The sequence below is a fragment of the Drosophila suzukii genome, chromosome 3 (genome assembly GCF_043229965.1).
Source record: "Drosophila suzukii chromosome 3, CBGP_Dsuzu_IsoJpt1.0, whole genome shotgun sequence".
NCBI lineage: Eukaryota > Metazoa > Arthropoda > Insecta > Diptera > Drosophilidae > Drosophila > Drosophila suzukii.
The window spans coordinates 72,765,760-72,777,469 of NC_092082.1; the positions used below are offsets into that span (position 1 = coordinate 72,765,760).

An 11,710-nucleotide genomic window follows, 5' to 3' on the forward strand; every position below is an offset into this window, starting at 1 on the left:
AAAACCTTTCAGTTTTAGTTAGTTTTTATGAGCTATTGTTTCTTAAATAAAAATATAAAATTGTAATAATTTTTCGTGAGATAATAAAACATAAATATCCCTCAATTAGTATTGTTTCTGCATCGTCATCTAAACAAAACCAACAACTTGCTACCCAATACATATCGAAATCAACTTCGAATTTTCGAGATCATTTCTCAAAAGGCCCTAAAAAATACCAGTTTTACCAGCATAAAAAGGGAAGCAGCCCGCCGCTTTTAAATATTTAAATGTAAAAAGTGCCCAAGCAAGTGCTACAAACGAAAGTCTTCAAGTAAAGAACTTAAGTACAATTTTAAAATCTCAACGTATATCAGTGCATAAGCTTAACGCTCTAATTAAAATATACATAATATTTAACAAATAAAACGTTTATAGAGATTAAACACCGTTACAACTTTCTCAAAATGCGATTCACTAGGTGAGTTTTCAAAAATACCGTATTAAAATTTCTCGATTAGGAAATGCTTAAATCATTAATTAATTAAAAAATATATCTTTCTAAGATACTTTTTACATAAGTAACTCCAATCATTAAATCTATATATTAAGAAGCAACCCGTTAACTAAATAAATAAAACAAAAATACCAGACAAATTTATATAGGAAAAGGCGATATAATTTTGAAGTTAAAAATCACATTCATAATCAAAATAAGGATGCAAATTCATGCTAATGATTCAACGTTCCCATTGAGCAGCCCACTCGCACTTTCCTCGGGTTATCTCTTTTCGAAAATAACATGTTTTTCAACCCAAAACGAGCGCAATCTTCGTCCGCGAACAACATTCTTTATGACGCCTGCATTATTTTTCCTCCGGCTAAAAACAAAAATCGCCAGTTACCAGGCGATTGTGCATAAGTTCTATAACTTCTGACATAGGTAATGAGTGGTCAGGGGGCCGCATCTAAAGGCTTATCAGTGGGAGACGTTGGATGGCCCCCTGGGGAGCAAATTGACGTCACCGGCTAACCGAATCTCAAGTCATCTTTCAATCTCCGAGTGCAGTAATCGGAAATCAGATTTCGTCATCCGTCTCGTCGGAGAAAAACAATCTATTGGAAAATAACTCGTGTCTGAGATTGATGGCAAGAAATGTTCTCAACCTAAATCGCTAGCCGATAATAATTGATTATGCCAATAGTCTTTTATTCCATTTAAAATTAATAACATAATTTTTCAAACTGATCGATTGAAAAAATTTTTTTTTTTTTTTTGAGACGGAAGTTATTTAGACAGTATTTTTATACAAATTTGAGCAATCCTTACAAAACTAAAAAATAATATGGATACGGATGTATCTTTAATTCGGCTGAATTCCCGATTTTTAAGATCCATTGATTCTATAGGAAAACTTTTAACAGTAAGTGTTAGCACACGAAACAGCTGAAACTTCTAAGTCCCGCTCTCTCGCTCGCGCCATTCAGTGCGCTTGAGCGAAAAGCTTTTATCCAAAAAATAAACGAAAAATCCACGTGCGGGGGCTAATAAAGAGATCGGTTCTACGCCATTCAGTCCATTTGTGTCCGCAATCAGTGCAGTTCGAATTTTCCAGCGCGAAAATTACCTCCAGCCAAACAAAAGAAAGTCACAAAAAGGTAAATCGCAAGTGGAAAAGACCCAAACTTAGACAAATTTAGATTTTTCTTAAGAAAAATGTGACCTTTGAAGAACTTTTAATAGGCCTTCGTAGACACGTTTTTTCTATCAAGTCAACAAAACTAGTTTTCTTCGGTTAAAAAAAAACGCTGAATATAGAACACATTTTATAGCCATTCTATAAATAACACAAGACCCAGACAGCAGCTTGGAAAGTCAGGACCCCGATTTGTTTATGTTTTCCCTGCTAATTTATTATCAAAATAAACAAAACTCATCGCCGACTGATAAGGTGAAAAAGCACTGACACACACACTCATGCAGTTGGAATACCTTGGCATGGCAACAAGAGGAAGAGAACAACGCGAAGTGGAAGGGGTCAGGTTGTGGGTTGATTTGCGGCATCGAAAAAGTGCATACGGATCGAAAATCTATATAGAAATTGCAGCCCGGCAACAGGTTGACTGATTCTGAGTGTGTGTGTCAAGTGGCAATGGAAGTTATCACAATTTAGCGCATGCTCCTCGTTTTTAGCATTTCGCATAAGTGTTTTAAGATACAACTTCTCAGTGGCGTAATAATATCCAAAAAATGTTGCGTCGTACTCTAGGATCCATTGCGGTCCTGGCTTTCCGGAATTATTCCGCTAAGTCATTCTGCAGGTGCGTATGTTTATGGGAAAGTGAATTCGATCGGAAATAAAAGGTGATATTAAACGAAAAAATAAAAACAAAACACGTGCTAGAGATGCGTGCGTGACGTAGGCCAGGCCTTATTTGGTTGCATCTGAAAAGCATTCATAAAACTTAAAGCTCTGTTAAATATTCTTGAAAACTTCAATCTTCCTATTTTACTTTAAGCCCTTTTTCGTTTTAACTGGTTTTTATTGCATTTTTCTTATATAAATTGTTGGCAACATATATATATATATCTTGCCATACACTTATAAAAATGTAGCACATATTTCTATTTAAACTTTATGAAAAAAACAAGAAAATATATATATTTATCATACATTTATTTGTAAGATATAAATATAAGAATTAAGAGTCACGCGTGAAATAAAATCGAAAATGCACTCACGCGCTCACCCCTAGTTGCTCGCAACAGCTGATCGGGGCGTTGCCACATGACTCAATTTTTTGCTGTGGCAACGTAACTTTTGTTTTATTTACCCACTTGTGTGCGTGCAGTGTGTTGAATTGACAAATTCAAATTAATAACGTGGAACCCTACTTGCCGTGAAAAGCTGAACCAAAAGCTCGGCGCAGATAGCTTAAACCTGTTATCAGACAGCGAGCGTTTTGCCCGCGACTCGCGAGCGTTATTACTTGTTTTCGCCCAGTGCTACGCTCATTTTCGTTCGAGCAGTGGGGCACTAAAGTTATCCGATTCGCTGCGCTGCGCCACACACTCACAAACATATATGTATCAGTTCGCTGGAATAACGATACATATACATATAGTGTGTGATTTCGCTGTGTAAACAAGACTCGCGAATCCAGAATCGTACATGTATATACTATAGCGATCGAAAAATCACACGGAGTGATTGGTGTGCCTGAAAAACCCGTGAGTCATCGCGACGTGGCCCCACAAGATAATTTCCCGTCCGCCGCCGACATCGGGGAAGTACCTAAAACGAATGGTCAGCAGAGGCAATCGGATCGACGAAGCTCGTTTCGATCATTAGTGTTTCGCTCGGCGAAGACAGCAGTTCAGTTTTGAGTTGTTAAGACGCAATTAATAGGAAATACACATAGAGACATAGAGTTACAAGGAATACGACCATGAATCAGTACTACGACCTGGACAAGGGGAAGAATGTGCTGTTTCTTAACGATGCATCCAGCACCAGTGGATACAGCAGCGGAAACTCCCCCAACTCGACCACCCAGTCCCTGTCGCCCGCCCACTCCCCGGAAACCATGGCTCTGCAAACGGATTTCGCCAACCTCAACTTGCCAGCCGCCAATTCACCACACCAGCCGCCGCTGGCGAATTCACCATACCAGCATCAGCTGTTGAACAACGGCGCCCTCTGCCAATTGGACGCGAGTAATTTGCTAAATTCCGCTGGCGTTGGCGTTGCAAATGCCACCAGTTTCGGCAATATGTACATGGATCATCAGTACTATGTGTCCGGACCGCCGGCTACAGTGCCTCCGGGCCAGCCCTTTGGCTACCATCAGAACGGCCTGGCATCTGGCGGCGACAGCAAACACGTGCCGCAGCTGAAGATTGTAGAGCAACCGGTGGAGAAGTTCCGGTTTCGGTACAAGAGCGAGATGCACGGCACCCACGGCTCCCTCAATGGGGCCAATTCGAAGAGGACGCCGAAAACCTTTCCAGAGGTCACACTGTGCAACTACGATGGACCCGCCGTCATCCGGTGCAGTCTGTTCCAAACCAACCTGGACAGCCCCCATTCCCATCAGCTGGTCGTGCGCAAGGACGAGCGCGATGTGTGCGATCCGCACGATCTGCACGTGTCCAAGGATCGCGGCTATGTGGCCCAGTTCATCAACATGGGCATCATACACACCGCCAAGAAATACATCTTCGAGGAGCTCTGCAAGAAGAAGCAGGATCGCCTGGTCTTCCAGATGAACCGCCGCGAGCTGTCCACCAAGCAGCTGCAGGAGCTGCACCAGGAGACGGAGCGGGAAGCCAAGGACATGAACCTGAACCAGGTATGTAAACAAAATCGAGTTGCTTGCTAAAGTTGAGTAAATATGTTTGCACATTATTCACTTGTTTAATTGCTCACTCGAGAGTGCTTAGTTAATTTGAAAATAGGTTCGATTTGCTACCTTTTAATCTATTTATCTTAGCAGTCTCTAAAATATTTAATTACTTGTTTTGGTTACATGATTCGTTTGTAATTTTCAAAAACTATAAACACAATCATTTGAAAGCACTTAAATTGATAATTAAAATGCGAACATAGGTGAGCAATATACAAAACAATTCACTCAAGGAAAAGCAAGTTTCTAAACACATACTAAGCTACAACTGACATACTGACTAATTATTCCGCACCAATTTTAGGTGCGCCTCTGCTTCGAGGCCTTCAAGATCGAGGACAATGGCGCTTGGGTTCAACTTGCTCCGCCGGTGTACAGTAATGCGATCAATAACCGAAAGTCGGCCCAAACCGGAGATCTGCGAATCGTCCGGCTGAGCAAGCCCACGGGCGGAGTGATGGGAAACGACGAGCTCATCCTGCTGGTGGAGAAGGTCAGCAAGAAGAACATCAAGGTGCGGTTCTTCGAGGAGGATGAGGACGGAGAAACCGTGTGGGAGGCGTATGCCAAGTTCCGGGAATCGGATGTTCACCACCAATATGCCATTGTGTGCCAGACGCCTGCGTACAAAGATAAGGACGTGGACCGCGAGGTGAACGTGTCCATAGAGCTGATTCGTCCCTCCGACGACGAGCGATCCTTCCCGCCGTTGCCCTTCCGCTACAAGCCGCGTGACGCTATTGTGTCCAGGAAACGCCGTCGCACCTGCTCCTCGGCCAACAGCAGCAGTTCGGGCAATGTTAGCTCCAACAATTCCCTGGATCTGCCCAAAACCCTGGCCATGGCTCAGCCTCTGAACGGCTTGCCCAACTTTTCGCAACATGATCAGACAATAAGTCAGGAGTTTGGTCGCGAAATGCATCTGGATGATTTAATAAATTCCGAAAACTTCCGCAAACTTATTGAAAACAACTCTAACGATCTGGAGAAGATCTGCCAGCTGGACATGGGCGAGTTGCAAAACGATGGCCACGGGCGATCTGAAGTGGCATCGAGCCGAAATCTCACTACAAAGTACTTGAGTGATATATTCAAGATCTTCGATCAGGAACGCCGAACGCCGTCGGAGTCCTCGCGCCGTCAGGTGGAGGAGTTGTTCACAGATCACGCCCTGAAGAACGAGAACAATGATACGTTGCTGCACGAAGTGATCAGCTACAAAAAGGACAACCTGAAGTTGGCCTTTAAGACAATACAGGTGTTGAATTTCTTCAAGCTCAGAGAACTGGCCAACAGCGCATTGAATGCGGACGGTGATAGTGCTCTACATGTGGCCTGCCAGCAGGATCGGCCCCACTACATTCGCCCTCTGTTGGGGCTGGGCTGCAGTCCGAATCAACAGAATCATGCCGGAAACACCGCATTGCATTTGGCCGTCAAGGAGGAGAACCTGAACTGCGTGGAGAGTTTCCTGAAAGGAACGCCCCCAATCAGTTCTCTCATTGAGGAATTGGATCTTTCGCTGAAGAACGACGATGGGCTAACACCCTTACACATGGCAATCAGGCAGAACAAGTACGATGTGGCCAAGAAACTGATTAGCCACGATAGGAGTTCGATTAGCGTGGCCAACACAATGGATGGAAATAATGCCCTCCACATGGCCGTTCTGGAGCAAAGTGTGGAGTTGCTGGTGCTGATCTTGGATGCCCAGAATCAAAACCTCACCGACATCTTGCAGGCGCGAAATGCCGCTGGTTACACTCCCTTGGAATTGGCCCGACACAAGGCCAATGAGCGGGTGGTGCAGCTGCTGGAGAAGGTGTATCCGGAGAAGGCTGAACTGGCCATGACCTGGATACCACGCAAAGTCAAAGAGGAGATAGATTCATCCTCGGACGAGAGCAGTGATGCCGGTCAGCTGGAGATCAAGTCCGAGGAGATGGACATCAAAACAGAGAGTGAGGACTCCGCTGAGTTGGATTTGAGCAGTGGTCGACGGAGACGGGAGGAAGAAACCAAGGGAGACATCGAAATGGAGGTTGACCCACGAAACAAACTGCAGGTGCTGCTCTATAACAAATCCATCTGTGACCAGCTCTGTTCGCTCCTGAACAAACCCTACGGAAATGGGCCCGATGCCCAGCCAAAGTGGAAGCAGCTGGCCCGCCAATCCCATCTAGAACAGTTCGCCTTTATGTGGCTGGATGCCGGGGGCCTGCTGCAATACATTAAGGACAACGGCGACAGTGTGGAGCTTACAACATTCACTCGCGCCCTGCAGACAATCGATCCCCAGGCGTACGCCCTGCTGGATCGAGATTTACGTTAGGTTACTCCTCCCCATGTACAACCCATCCCCTTTCAGTTAAGATTATGCTTGATTTTGTATTGAATATGTTGATCAATAAAGTACCTTAGTTTTATAACTACTTATCATAAAAAGCGCGCCTTATGGAACACTGAATTAATGGGAAGGGAAAACGTGTGGCAAGTTTCCTGGAATAGAACGACTTATGGAACACTGAATTAATGGGTATAAAAAAACGTGTTGCGGGTTTCCTGAAATATTATTGATTCCAGATTATAGAACAGTACATTGTATAAATATACACAGTTGTCGTGCTATATTTCTGTTTCATTGAATTTGAAAATTTGAATAATTCGTCGAGCAATGTAAAATATTTTCCTTAAAGAACTACAATAACCGTAGGGCCCTGCATGAGATCATGAATATAAATGTTATTCTCCACCGATAACACAGAATAATGCAGTCGTAAAAGTACATTCTGAGAACGGGGAATCACAAAGAACATTTGGCACAGCCGCCCGCACTCTACTTGTTTGCCAAGTGGGTGAATCACACGGTACATGGGTATATGCGATCTAGGGGAATTACTGCAGCGCAACCGCATTGACAGGCGGGAATTCACCGCCGGGCCTTATCAATTCGCGACATTCCCGGTTTATGACCTTGCATACGCTAGGATTTTGGCCAAAATGTAATTTTTTAGAATATGAAATATTGTTCTGAATTTAAAACAAGGTCTAATATTTTAAAATAAATGAATCCGATAAATAATAAAAGCAACACTTTTTATAGTCCATCTACATATGTATGTATGTACATATATATTTTCCTTTAAATAAAGAATAGTAAGCTATTAAAAAAATTAAAAGTTAAATATTTAAAAATAAAATAGAAAATTATAAAACAGTTTTGGGAATAAGTAGATCCTTACGACTTATTTTTTCAGTGATAAAGAAATAATTAAAAATGTTGATCTCTAAATATAAAGTTCAAAAATGTTTTTTCCATTGCAGCAACATGGCTCAAATCATCGACGGCAAGGGCATTGCTCAGGAGATCCGCTCTCAGTTGGGGCAGGAGCTGAAGGAGTCGGTGGCTGCTGGGTATCCGGTGCCCCATCTCACGGCCGTGATTGTGGGCGAGGATCCGGCCAGCGAGAAGTACGTGGCCAACAAGATGATCGCCTGCCGGGAGGTGGGCATCTCCAGTGAGACGAAGAGGCTGCCCGCCTCCACCACGCAGGAGGAGCTCCTCCAGGTGATTGACGACCTGAACAAGGATCAGCGGGTGACCGGAGTGCTGGTGCAGCTGCCTGTTCCGGAGCACATAAACGAACGGACCATCTGCAATGCCGTGGATGTGGACAAGGATGTGGATGGCTTTAATGAGCTTAATATGGGACGTTTGGCCCTGGACATGGACGGCATTATTCCGGCCACGCCGCTGGGCGTCAAGCGGCTGCTGGAGCATTTGAATATCGAGACCCATGGCCGCAATGCCGTGGTGGTGGGGCGATCCAAGAACGTCAGCCTGCCAATGGCCATCCTCTTGCACGCGGATGGGAAGTATGCCACCAAGGCACTAGATGCCACGGTGACCATCTGCCACAGGTACACGCCGGCCAAGGAGTTGGCCCGCCATTGCCGGCAGGCGGACATCATTGTGGTGGCTGTGGGAAAGCCTGGGTTGATCACCAAGGACATGGTGAAGCCCGGAGCCTGTGTCATCGATGTGGGCATAAACCGCATCAAGGACGAAACGACTGGCAAGTTTAGGCTCGTCGGAGACGTGGACTTCGAAGGTGAGTGGGGCGTAACCCTTCAAATTGTCATGCTCTAATCCTCCTTTCTCTTAATAGTTCGCCAAGTTGCCGGCCACATCACTCCGGTACCCGGCGGCGTGGGTCCCATGACGGTGGCAATGCTGATGGAAAACACTCTGAAGGCGGCCAAGAAACAGTTCTGCAATCGCAACTCCTCCTGAGGTTCCCCCAGTTATTGGCTCCAAGTAGTCCATGCTTCGCTGGCCGAGAAATAGTATTTTTTATTTAATCAGCTAACTTATAGTAAAGAGTAGAGTTAATGACCAACATGACGATTGTACACTAACATTTTGCAATATAAACAGAGATAATGGAATCTAACTACGATTTCGCCTTGCTTTATGGCTTCGGTGGAGGGCGGGATGGAAAACCTTATCGTGGTGACTACGAACTCTGAAAAAATTGAGGCATTTTCTCGGGTTTCCCTTAAAAAAGCTCATTTATCTTCGATTGCAGCCAAATAAATGCCAATTATGTTAACCTCGTGGTTGCATAACCGAAACAAAATGGCTTGTAACTGTTTATTATCACTAAAAATACAAATTACTCGGTTTCTGATCCGTTTTTTTTATAGTTTACATTGTACAAGTCGAACGACGAACTGTTGCACCATCGCTGGCCTGGGGTTTTTCTTCTAGTGCGGCTGCCAAAAGCGAGAGAGCGCCCTGGACAGGGTATTATCGGGAACGTGGACGGGCCAGCAGACCCTGGTTCGGCTTGGTCTTTCCTACTCAAGCTGGGCGGGAATTGTAACATTTGAGTTGCTTATTGCAAAGTTACAGATTTTAAATAGTAATAGTAATTTATCCAAAGTGGTTTTGGGGACTGTGCAGGTGGCGTCATTGCAATAAAGATTCTTCAGCAGGAAGTTTAAAGGGTGCGATTAGGGCTAAAACCTCAGATCGGGCTTGTATTTGGCCATGTATCTGAAAAGATTGAGGGAAATACACAATTACAATCGATATTGTGTTGAGATATCTTAAGATTGGAGATACTTAACGTTTAAAATGCAAACAAATGAAACGTAGTACTATACAATTTCGAAATGGAAGTAAAGGTGGTAACAATAGAAGCACTTACTTGTCCAAAGTTTCCCAGAATTTGCTGAGCACTGCCCGATCCAGATGCCGCTTGTTTTGGGAGAGTCGCAGCAGTGTCACAGACCAACGCTCCACATTGGAGTCCAATTTCAGCTCGCTAAAGCACAAGTGAAAGGCGCAAACTGCAATGGGGTATACAAACGAACTTAATAAACACAATTCAAGAGTAGGTGATGGATTTACTGACTCTTTGAAAATATCTCGACGGGATTTCCGTCCCAGGGCCAGCCCTTAAACTGCCACTGTGGTCCCATTACGAAGACGGCCACCACCCTCTGCCAATCCTGTTGCGAGAGCTTAATAGGATTGTCTATCACCCGGTAAGACACAGTCTGATTGTTCCGTTTTCGCTATTGGGTATTATAAATGGACAAAAATTAGCATCATTGTGGAAAAAAGTAGGTATTTTCTTAGAATTTAAATCAGCTTTTAAATTTTTTGGTTATTTTAACAAAGAACAGCTGCTGGTACTCAAAACACTTGCAAGTGAGTTAGTCAGCTAAATTCGCACCTGTAACAGCACTTCGCTGTCGCGCTGGCAGCCCTGAAGTTTTTTCTCGGAGGTGGACATGAAGCGCAACTCCTGCAGGATGTCCTTCACGTTGAGCATGGTGATGAGGCTTGTGTTGGCAGACGGTATGATTATGATGGGGGTCCGTGAGGGTCGCTTCGATGGTCCGTTGGCGGGCAGTTGCCGGGCTTGGGCCGTGGGCAGCAGCTCCTTGGGTCGGCCGGCAGGCGCTCCTGGCATTCCCGCTCCTGGTGTCCCCGGCAGATTGTTCGCCTGCGCCTTACGCTGTGCCAGCGAGCCCTCCGTCACGGATTTCAGCGACATGCCGTGGTACGTTCCGAGCGTGTCGATCTTGAAGCCCTCGGTCTCCTCCTTTTGCCGATTGAATCGCTCCTGATCGTAACGATTGTACTGCGAGAGCTGCGGCTGCGGCTTGGCTATTCTCGCCGGTTCTGGCATCTTGATGGGATTTGGCGCCAGCGGCCGATTGCGTCCCTCCTCGCGCGCCTTGATGCCCTGCAGCATGGCGAAGATGTTCTTGGCAAAGATCTTGCCCGTGCTCTGTAGTATAGACGTTCTCGTGCGCCACTGCCGCTCTCTGCTAATGATGTCCTTAGTGGAATCCACATCGTAGTCCAGGATGGCACGCAGGTCCGTGCCCATGGTCTCGTCATTGTCCGTTCTTTTGATGGTCGTTCGCTTGTTGGCCAGACGCTTGGCTTTGATGGCGGCGATCTTCTCCACGGACATCGTCTCGGACAGCGACTTGATGTTGTCCATGTTGACGGCGGTCTCCTTCTGGTTGACATCCCAGCGGGCGGCCAGTTGCTCGCGCACCTTCTGCACCTGTGTCTCCTCAAAGCGGGCCTTCTTGGCGGCCACCTCCACGCTGGATGGTTCGCCCTCGGCGGCCCGCTTCACCTGGGTGGGGATCTCCAGCGGAGCACTCTTGTCGATGCTGGCACAGGTCGGCGTCTCGCCATTGAGGTAGGCCAACAGTTCCTTACGATCCGGTCGATTCACGGCGGGTATGTCCTCAGCGGCACACTGGCGCACATACACGGAGTGCTGCAGCATCACATTCTTGAGCAGGTACAGCAGGCACTCCAGCGTGTAGTACTCACGTGGAGCGCCCTTCTTGCCGGAGCTGCAGTGGAAAACATAGAAAGAGAAAGTGGATACTCCTTCTGGTAATGGCGGGAATCATTCTCGCCCTACTTACCCATATTTGAGATAGTTGGTCTTCACGCTCTTCGGCCAGGAGAATTCGCCGAAGATGATCTGGCTGTCGCGCTCGACAATCTCCTTTTTGTTTATGTTGTACTGCCGTAGCAGGCTGAGCGGATCCGCCATCTTCCCGCCGGTTTTCTCAGTGTCCTTAGGCCGCGGAAGTGGTTTGTGTCTGGGGCTCTGATCGGCCCGCTGCTGCTGCGCACTTCTTTATCCGCGAAAGCTAAATAAACACGCACGATTCTCGCTTTTTATGGCATATTTTTCGCGTAGTTCTTTTTGGCAGAGGTTGCGTGGAGTGTGACCGTTGCAGGGGTGAATGTAAAATACCGCGGAATCATGGAAGTATC

At 45.8% G+C, this 11,710-nt stretch overlaps 3 protein-coding genes across 5 annotated transcripts; 2 read left to right on the forward strand and 1 right to left on the reverse strand.

The window, feature by feature from the left end:
* Positions 1 to 322: 322 nt before the first annotated feature.
* On the forward strand, positions 323 to 8,840 carry Nmdmc (NAD-dependent methylenetetrahydrofolate dehydrogenase). 3 transcript variants are annotated; one of them, XM_065867018.2, is made up of 3 exons: positions 323 to 460; positions 7,711 to 8,498; positions 8,556 to 8,840. In XM_065867018.2, exons 1-3 carry the CDS (start codon positions 447 to 449, stop codon positions 8,678 to 8,680), a joined length of 927 nt encoding a protein of 308 aa, XP_065723090.2. In that variant the 5' UTR covers positions 323 to 446; the 3' UTR covers positions 8,681 to 8,840. The 3 variants fall into 3 exon arrangements, with proteins under 3 accessions (XP_065723090.2, XP_065723091.2, XP_036673174.3); XM_065867019.2 differs by lacking the exon at positions 323 to 460 and adding an exon at positions 1,485 to 1,638; XM_036817279.3 differs by lacking the exon at positions 323 to 460 and adding an exon at positions 1,998 to 2,301.
* Positions 3,006 to 6,831, forward strand: Rel (nuclear factor NF-kappa-B family member relish). Its single transcript, XM_017076711.4, has 2 exons — positions 3,006 to 4,332; positions 4,691 to 6,831. The coding sequence occupies exons 1-2, from the start codon at positions 3,430 to 3,432 to the stop codon at positions 6,716 to 6,718; spliced, it is 2,931 nt and encodes a 976-aa protein (XP_016932200.4). The 5' UTR covers positions 3,006 to 3,429; the 3' UTR covers positions 6,719 to 6,831.
* A 186-nt stretch (positions 8,841 to 9,026) lies between the features above and the next one.
* On the reverse strand, positions 9,027 to 11,683 carry hyx (cell division cycle 73 hyrax). Its single transcript, XM_036817278.3, has 5 exons — positions 11,353 to 11,683; positions 10,131 to 11,277; positions 9,807 to 9,969; positions 9,600 to 9,741; positions 9,027 to 9,445 (listed from the first exon to the last, which is right to left on the reverse strand). The coding sequence occupies exons 1-5, from the start codon at positions 11,481 to 11,483 to the stop codon at positions 9,409 to 9,411; spliced, it is 1,620 nt and encodes a 539-aa protein (XP_036673173.3). The 5' UTR covers positions 11,484 to 11,683; the 3' UTR covers positions 9,027 to 9,408.
* Between the last annotated feature and the right edge of the window lie 27 nt (positions 11,684 to 11,710).

Excerpts from the sequence above, each read along its gene's own strand:
- Rel (XM_017076711.4), top strand. The coding sequence starts at position 3,430 with ATGAATCAGTACTACGACCTGGACAAGGGGAAGAATGTGCTGTTTCTT. Across the intron at positions 4,333-4,690 it reads AGGACATGAACCTGAACCAG|GTGCGCCTCTGCTTCGAGGC; the intron begins GTATGTAAACAA and ends CACCAATTTTAG.
- Nmdmc (XM_036817279.3), top strand. The coding sequence starts at position 2,231 with ATGTTGCGTCGTACTCTAGGATCCATTGCGGTCCTGGCTTTCCGGAAT. Across the intron at positions 2,302-7,710 it reads TCCGCTAAGTCATTCTGCAG|CAACATGGCTCAAATCATCG; the intron begins GTGCGTATGTTT and ends TTTCCATTGCAG. Across the intron at positions 8,499-8,555 it reads CGGAGACGTGGACTTCGAAG|TTCGCCAAGTTGCCGGCCAC; the intron begins GTGAGTGGGGCG and ends TTCTCTTAATAG.
- hyx (XM_036817278.3), bottom strand. The coding sequence starts at position 11,483 with ATGGCGGATCCGCTCAGCCTGCTACGGCAGTACAACATAAACAAAAAG. Across the intron at positions 9,970-10,130 it reads ACAGCGAAGTGCTGTTACAG|CGAAAACGGAACAATCAGAC; the intron begins GTGCGAATTTAG and ends AATACCCAATAG. Across the intron at positions 9,446-9,599 it reads TTCTGGGAAACTTTGGACAA|ATACATGGCCAAATACAAGC; the intron begins GTAAGTGCTTCT and ends CAATCTTTTCAG.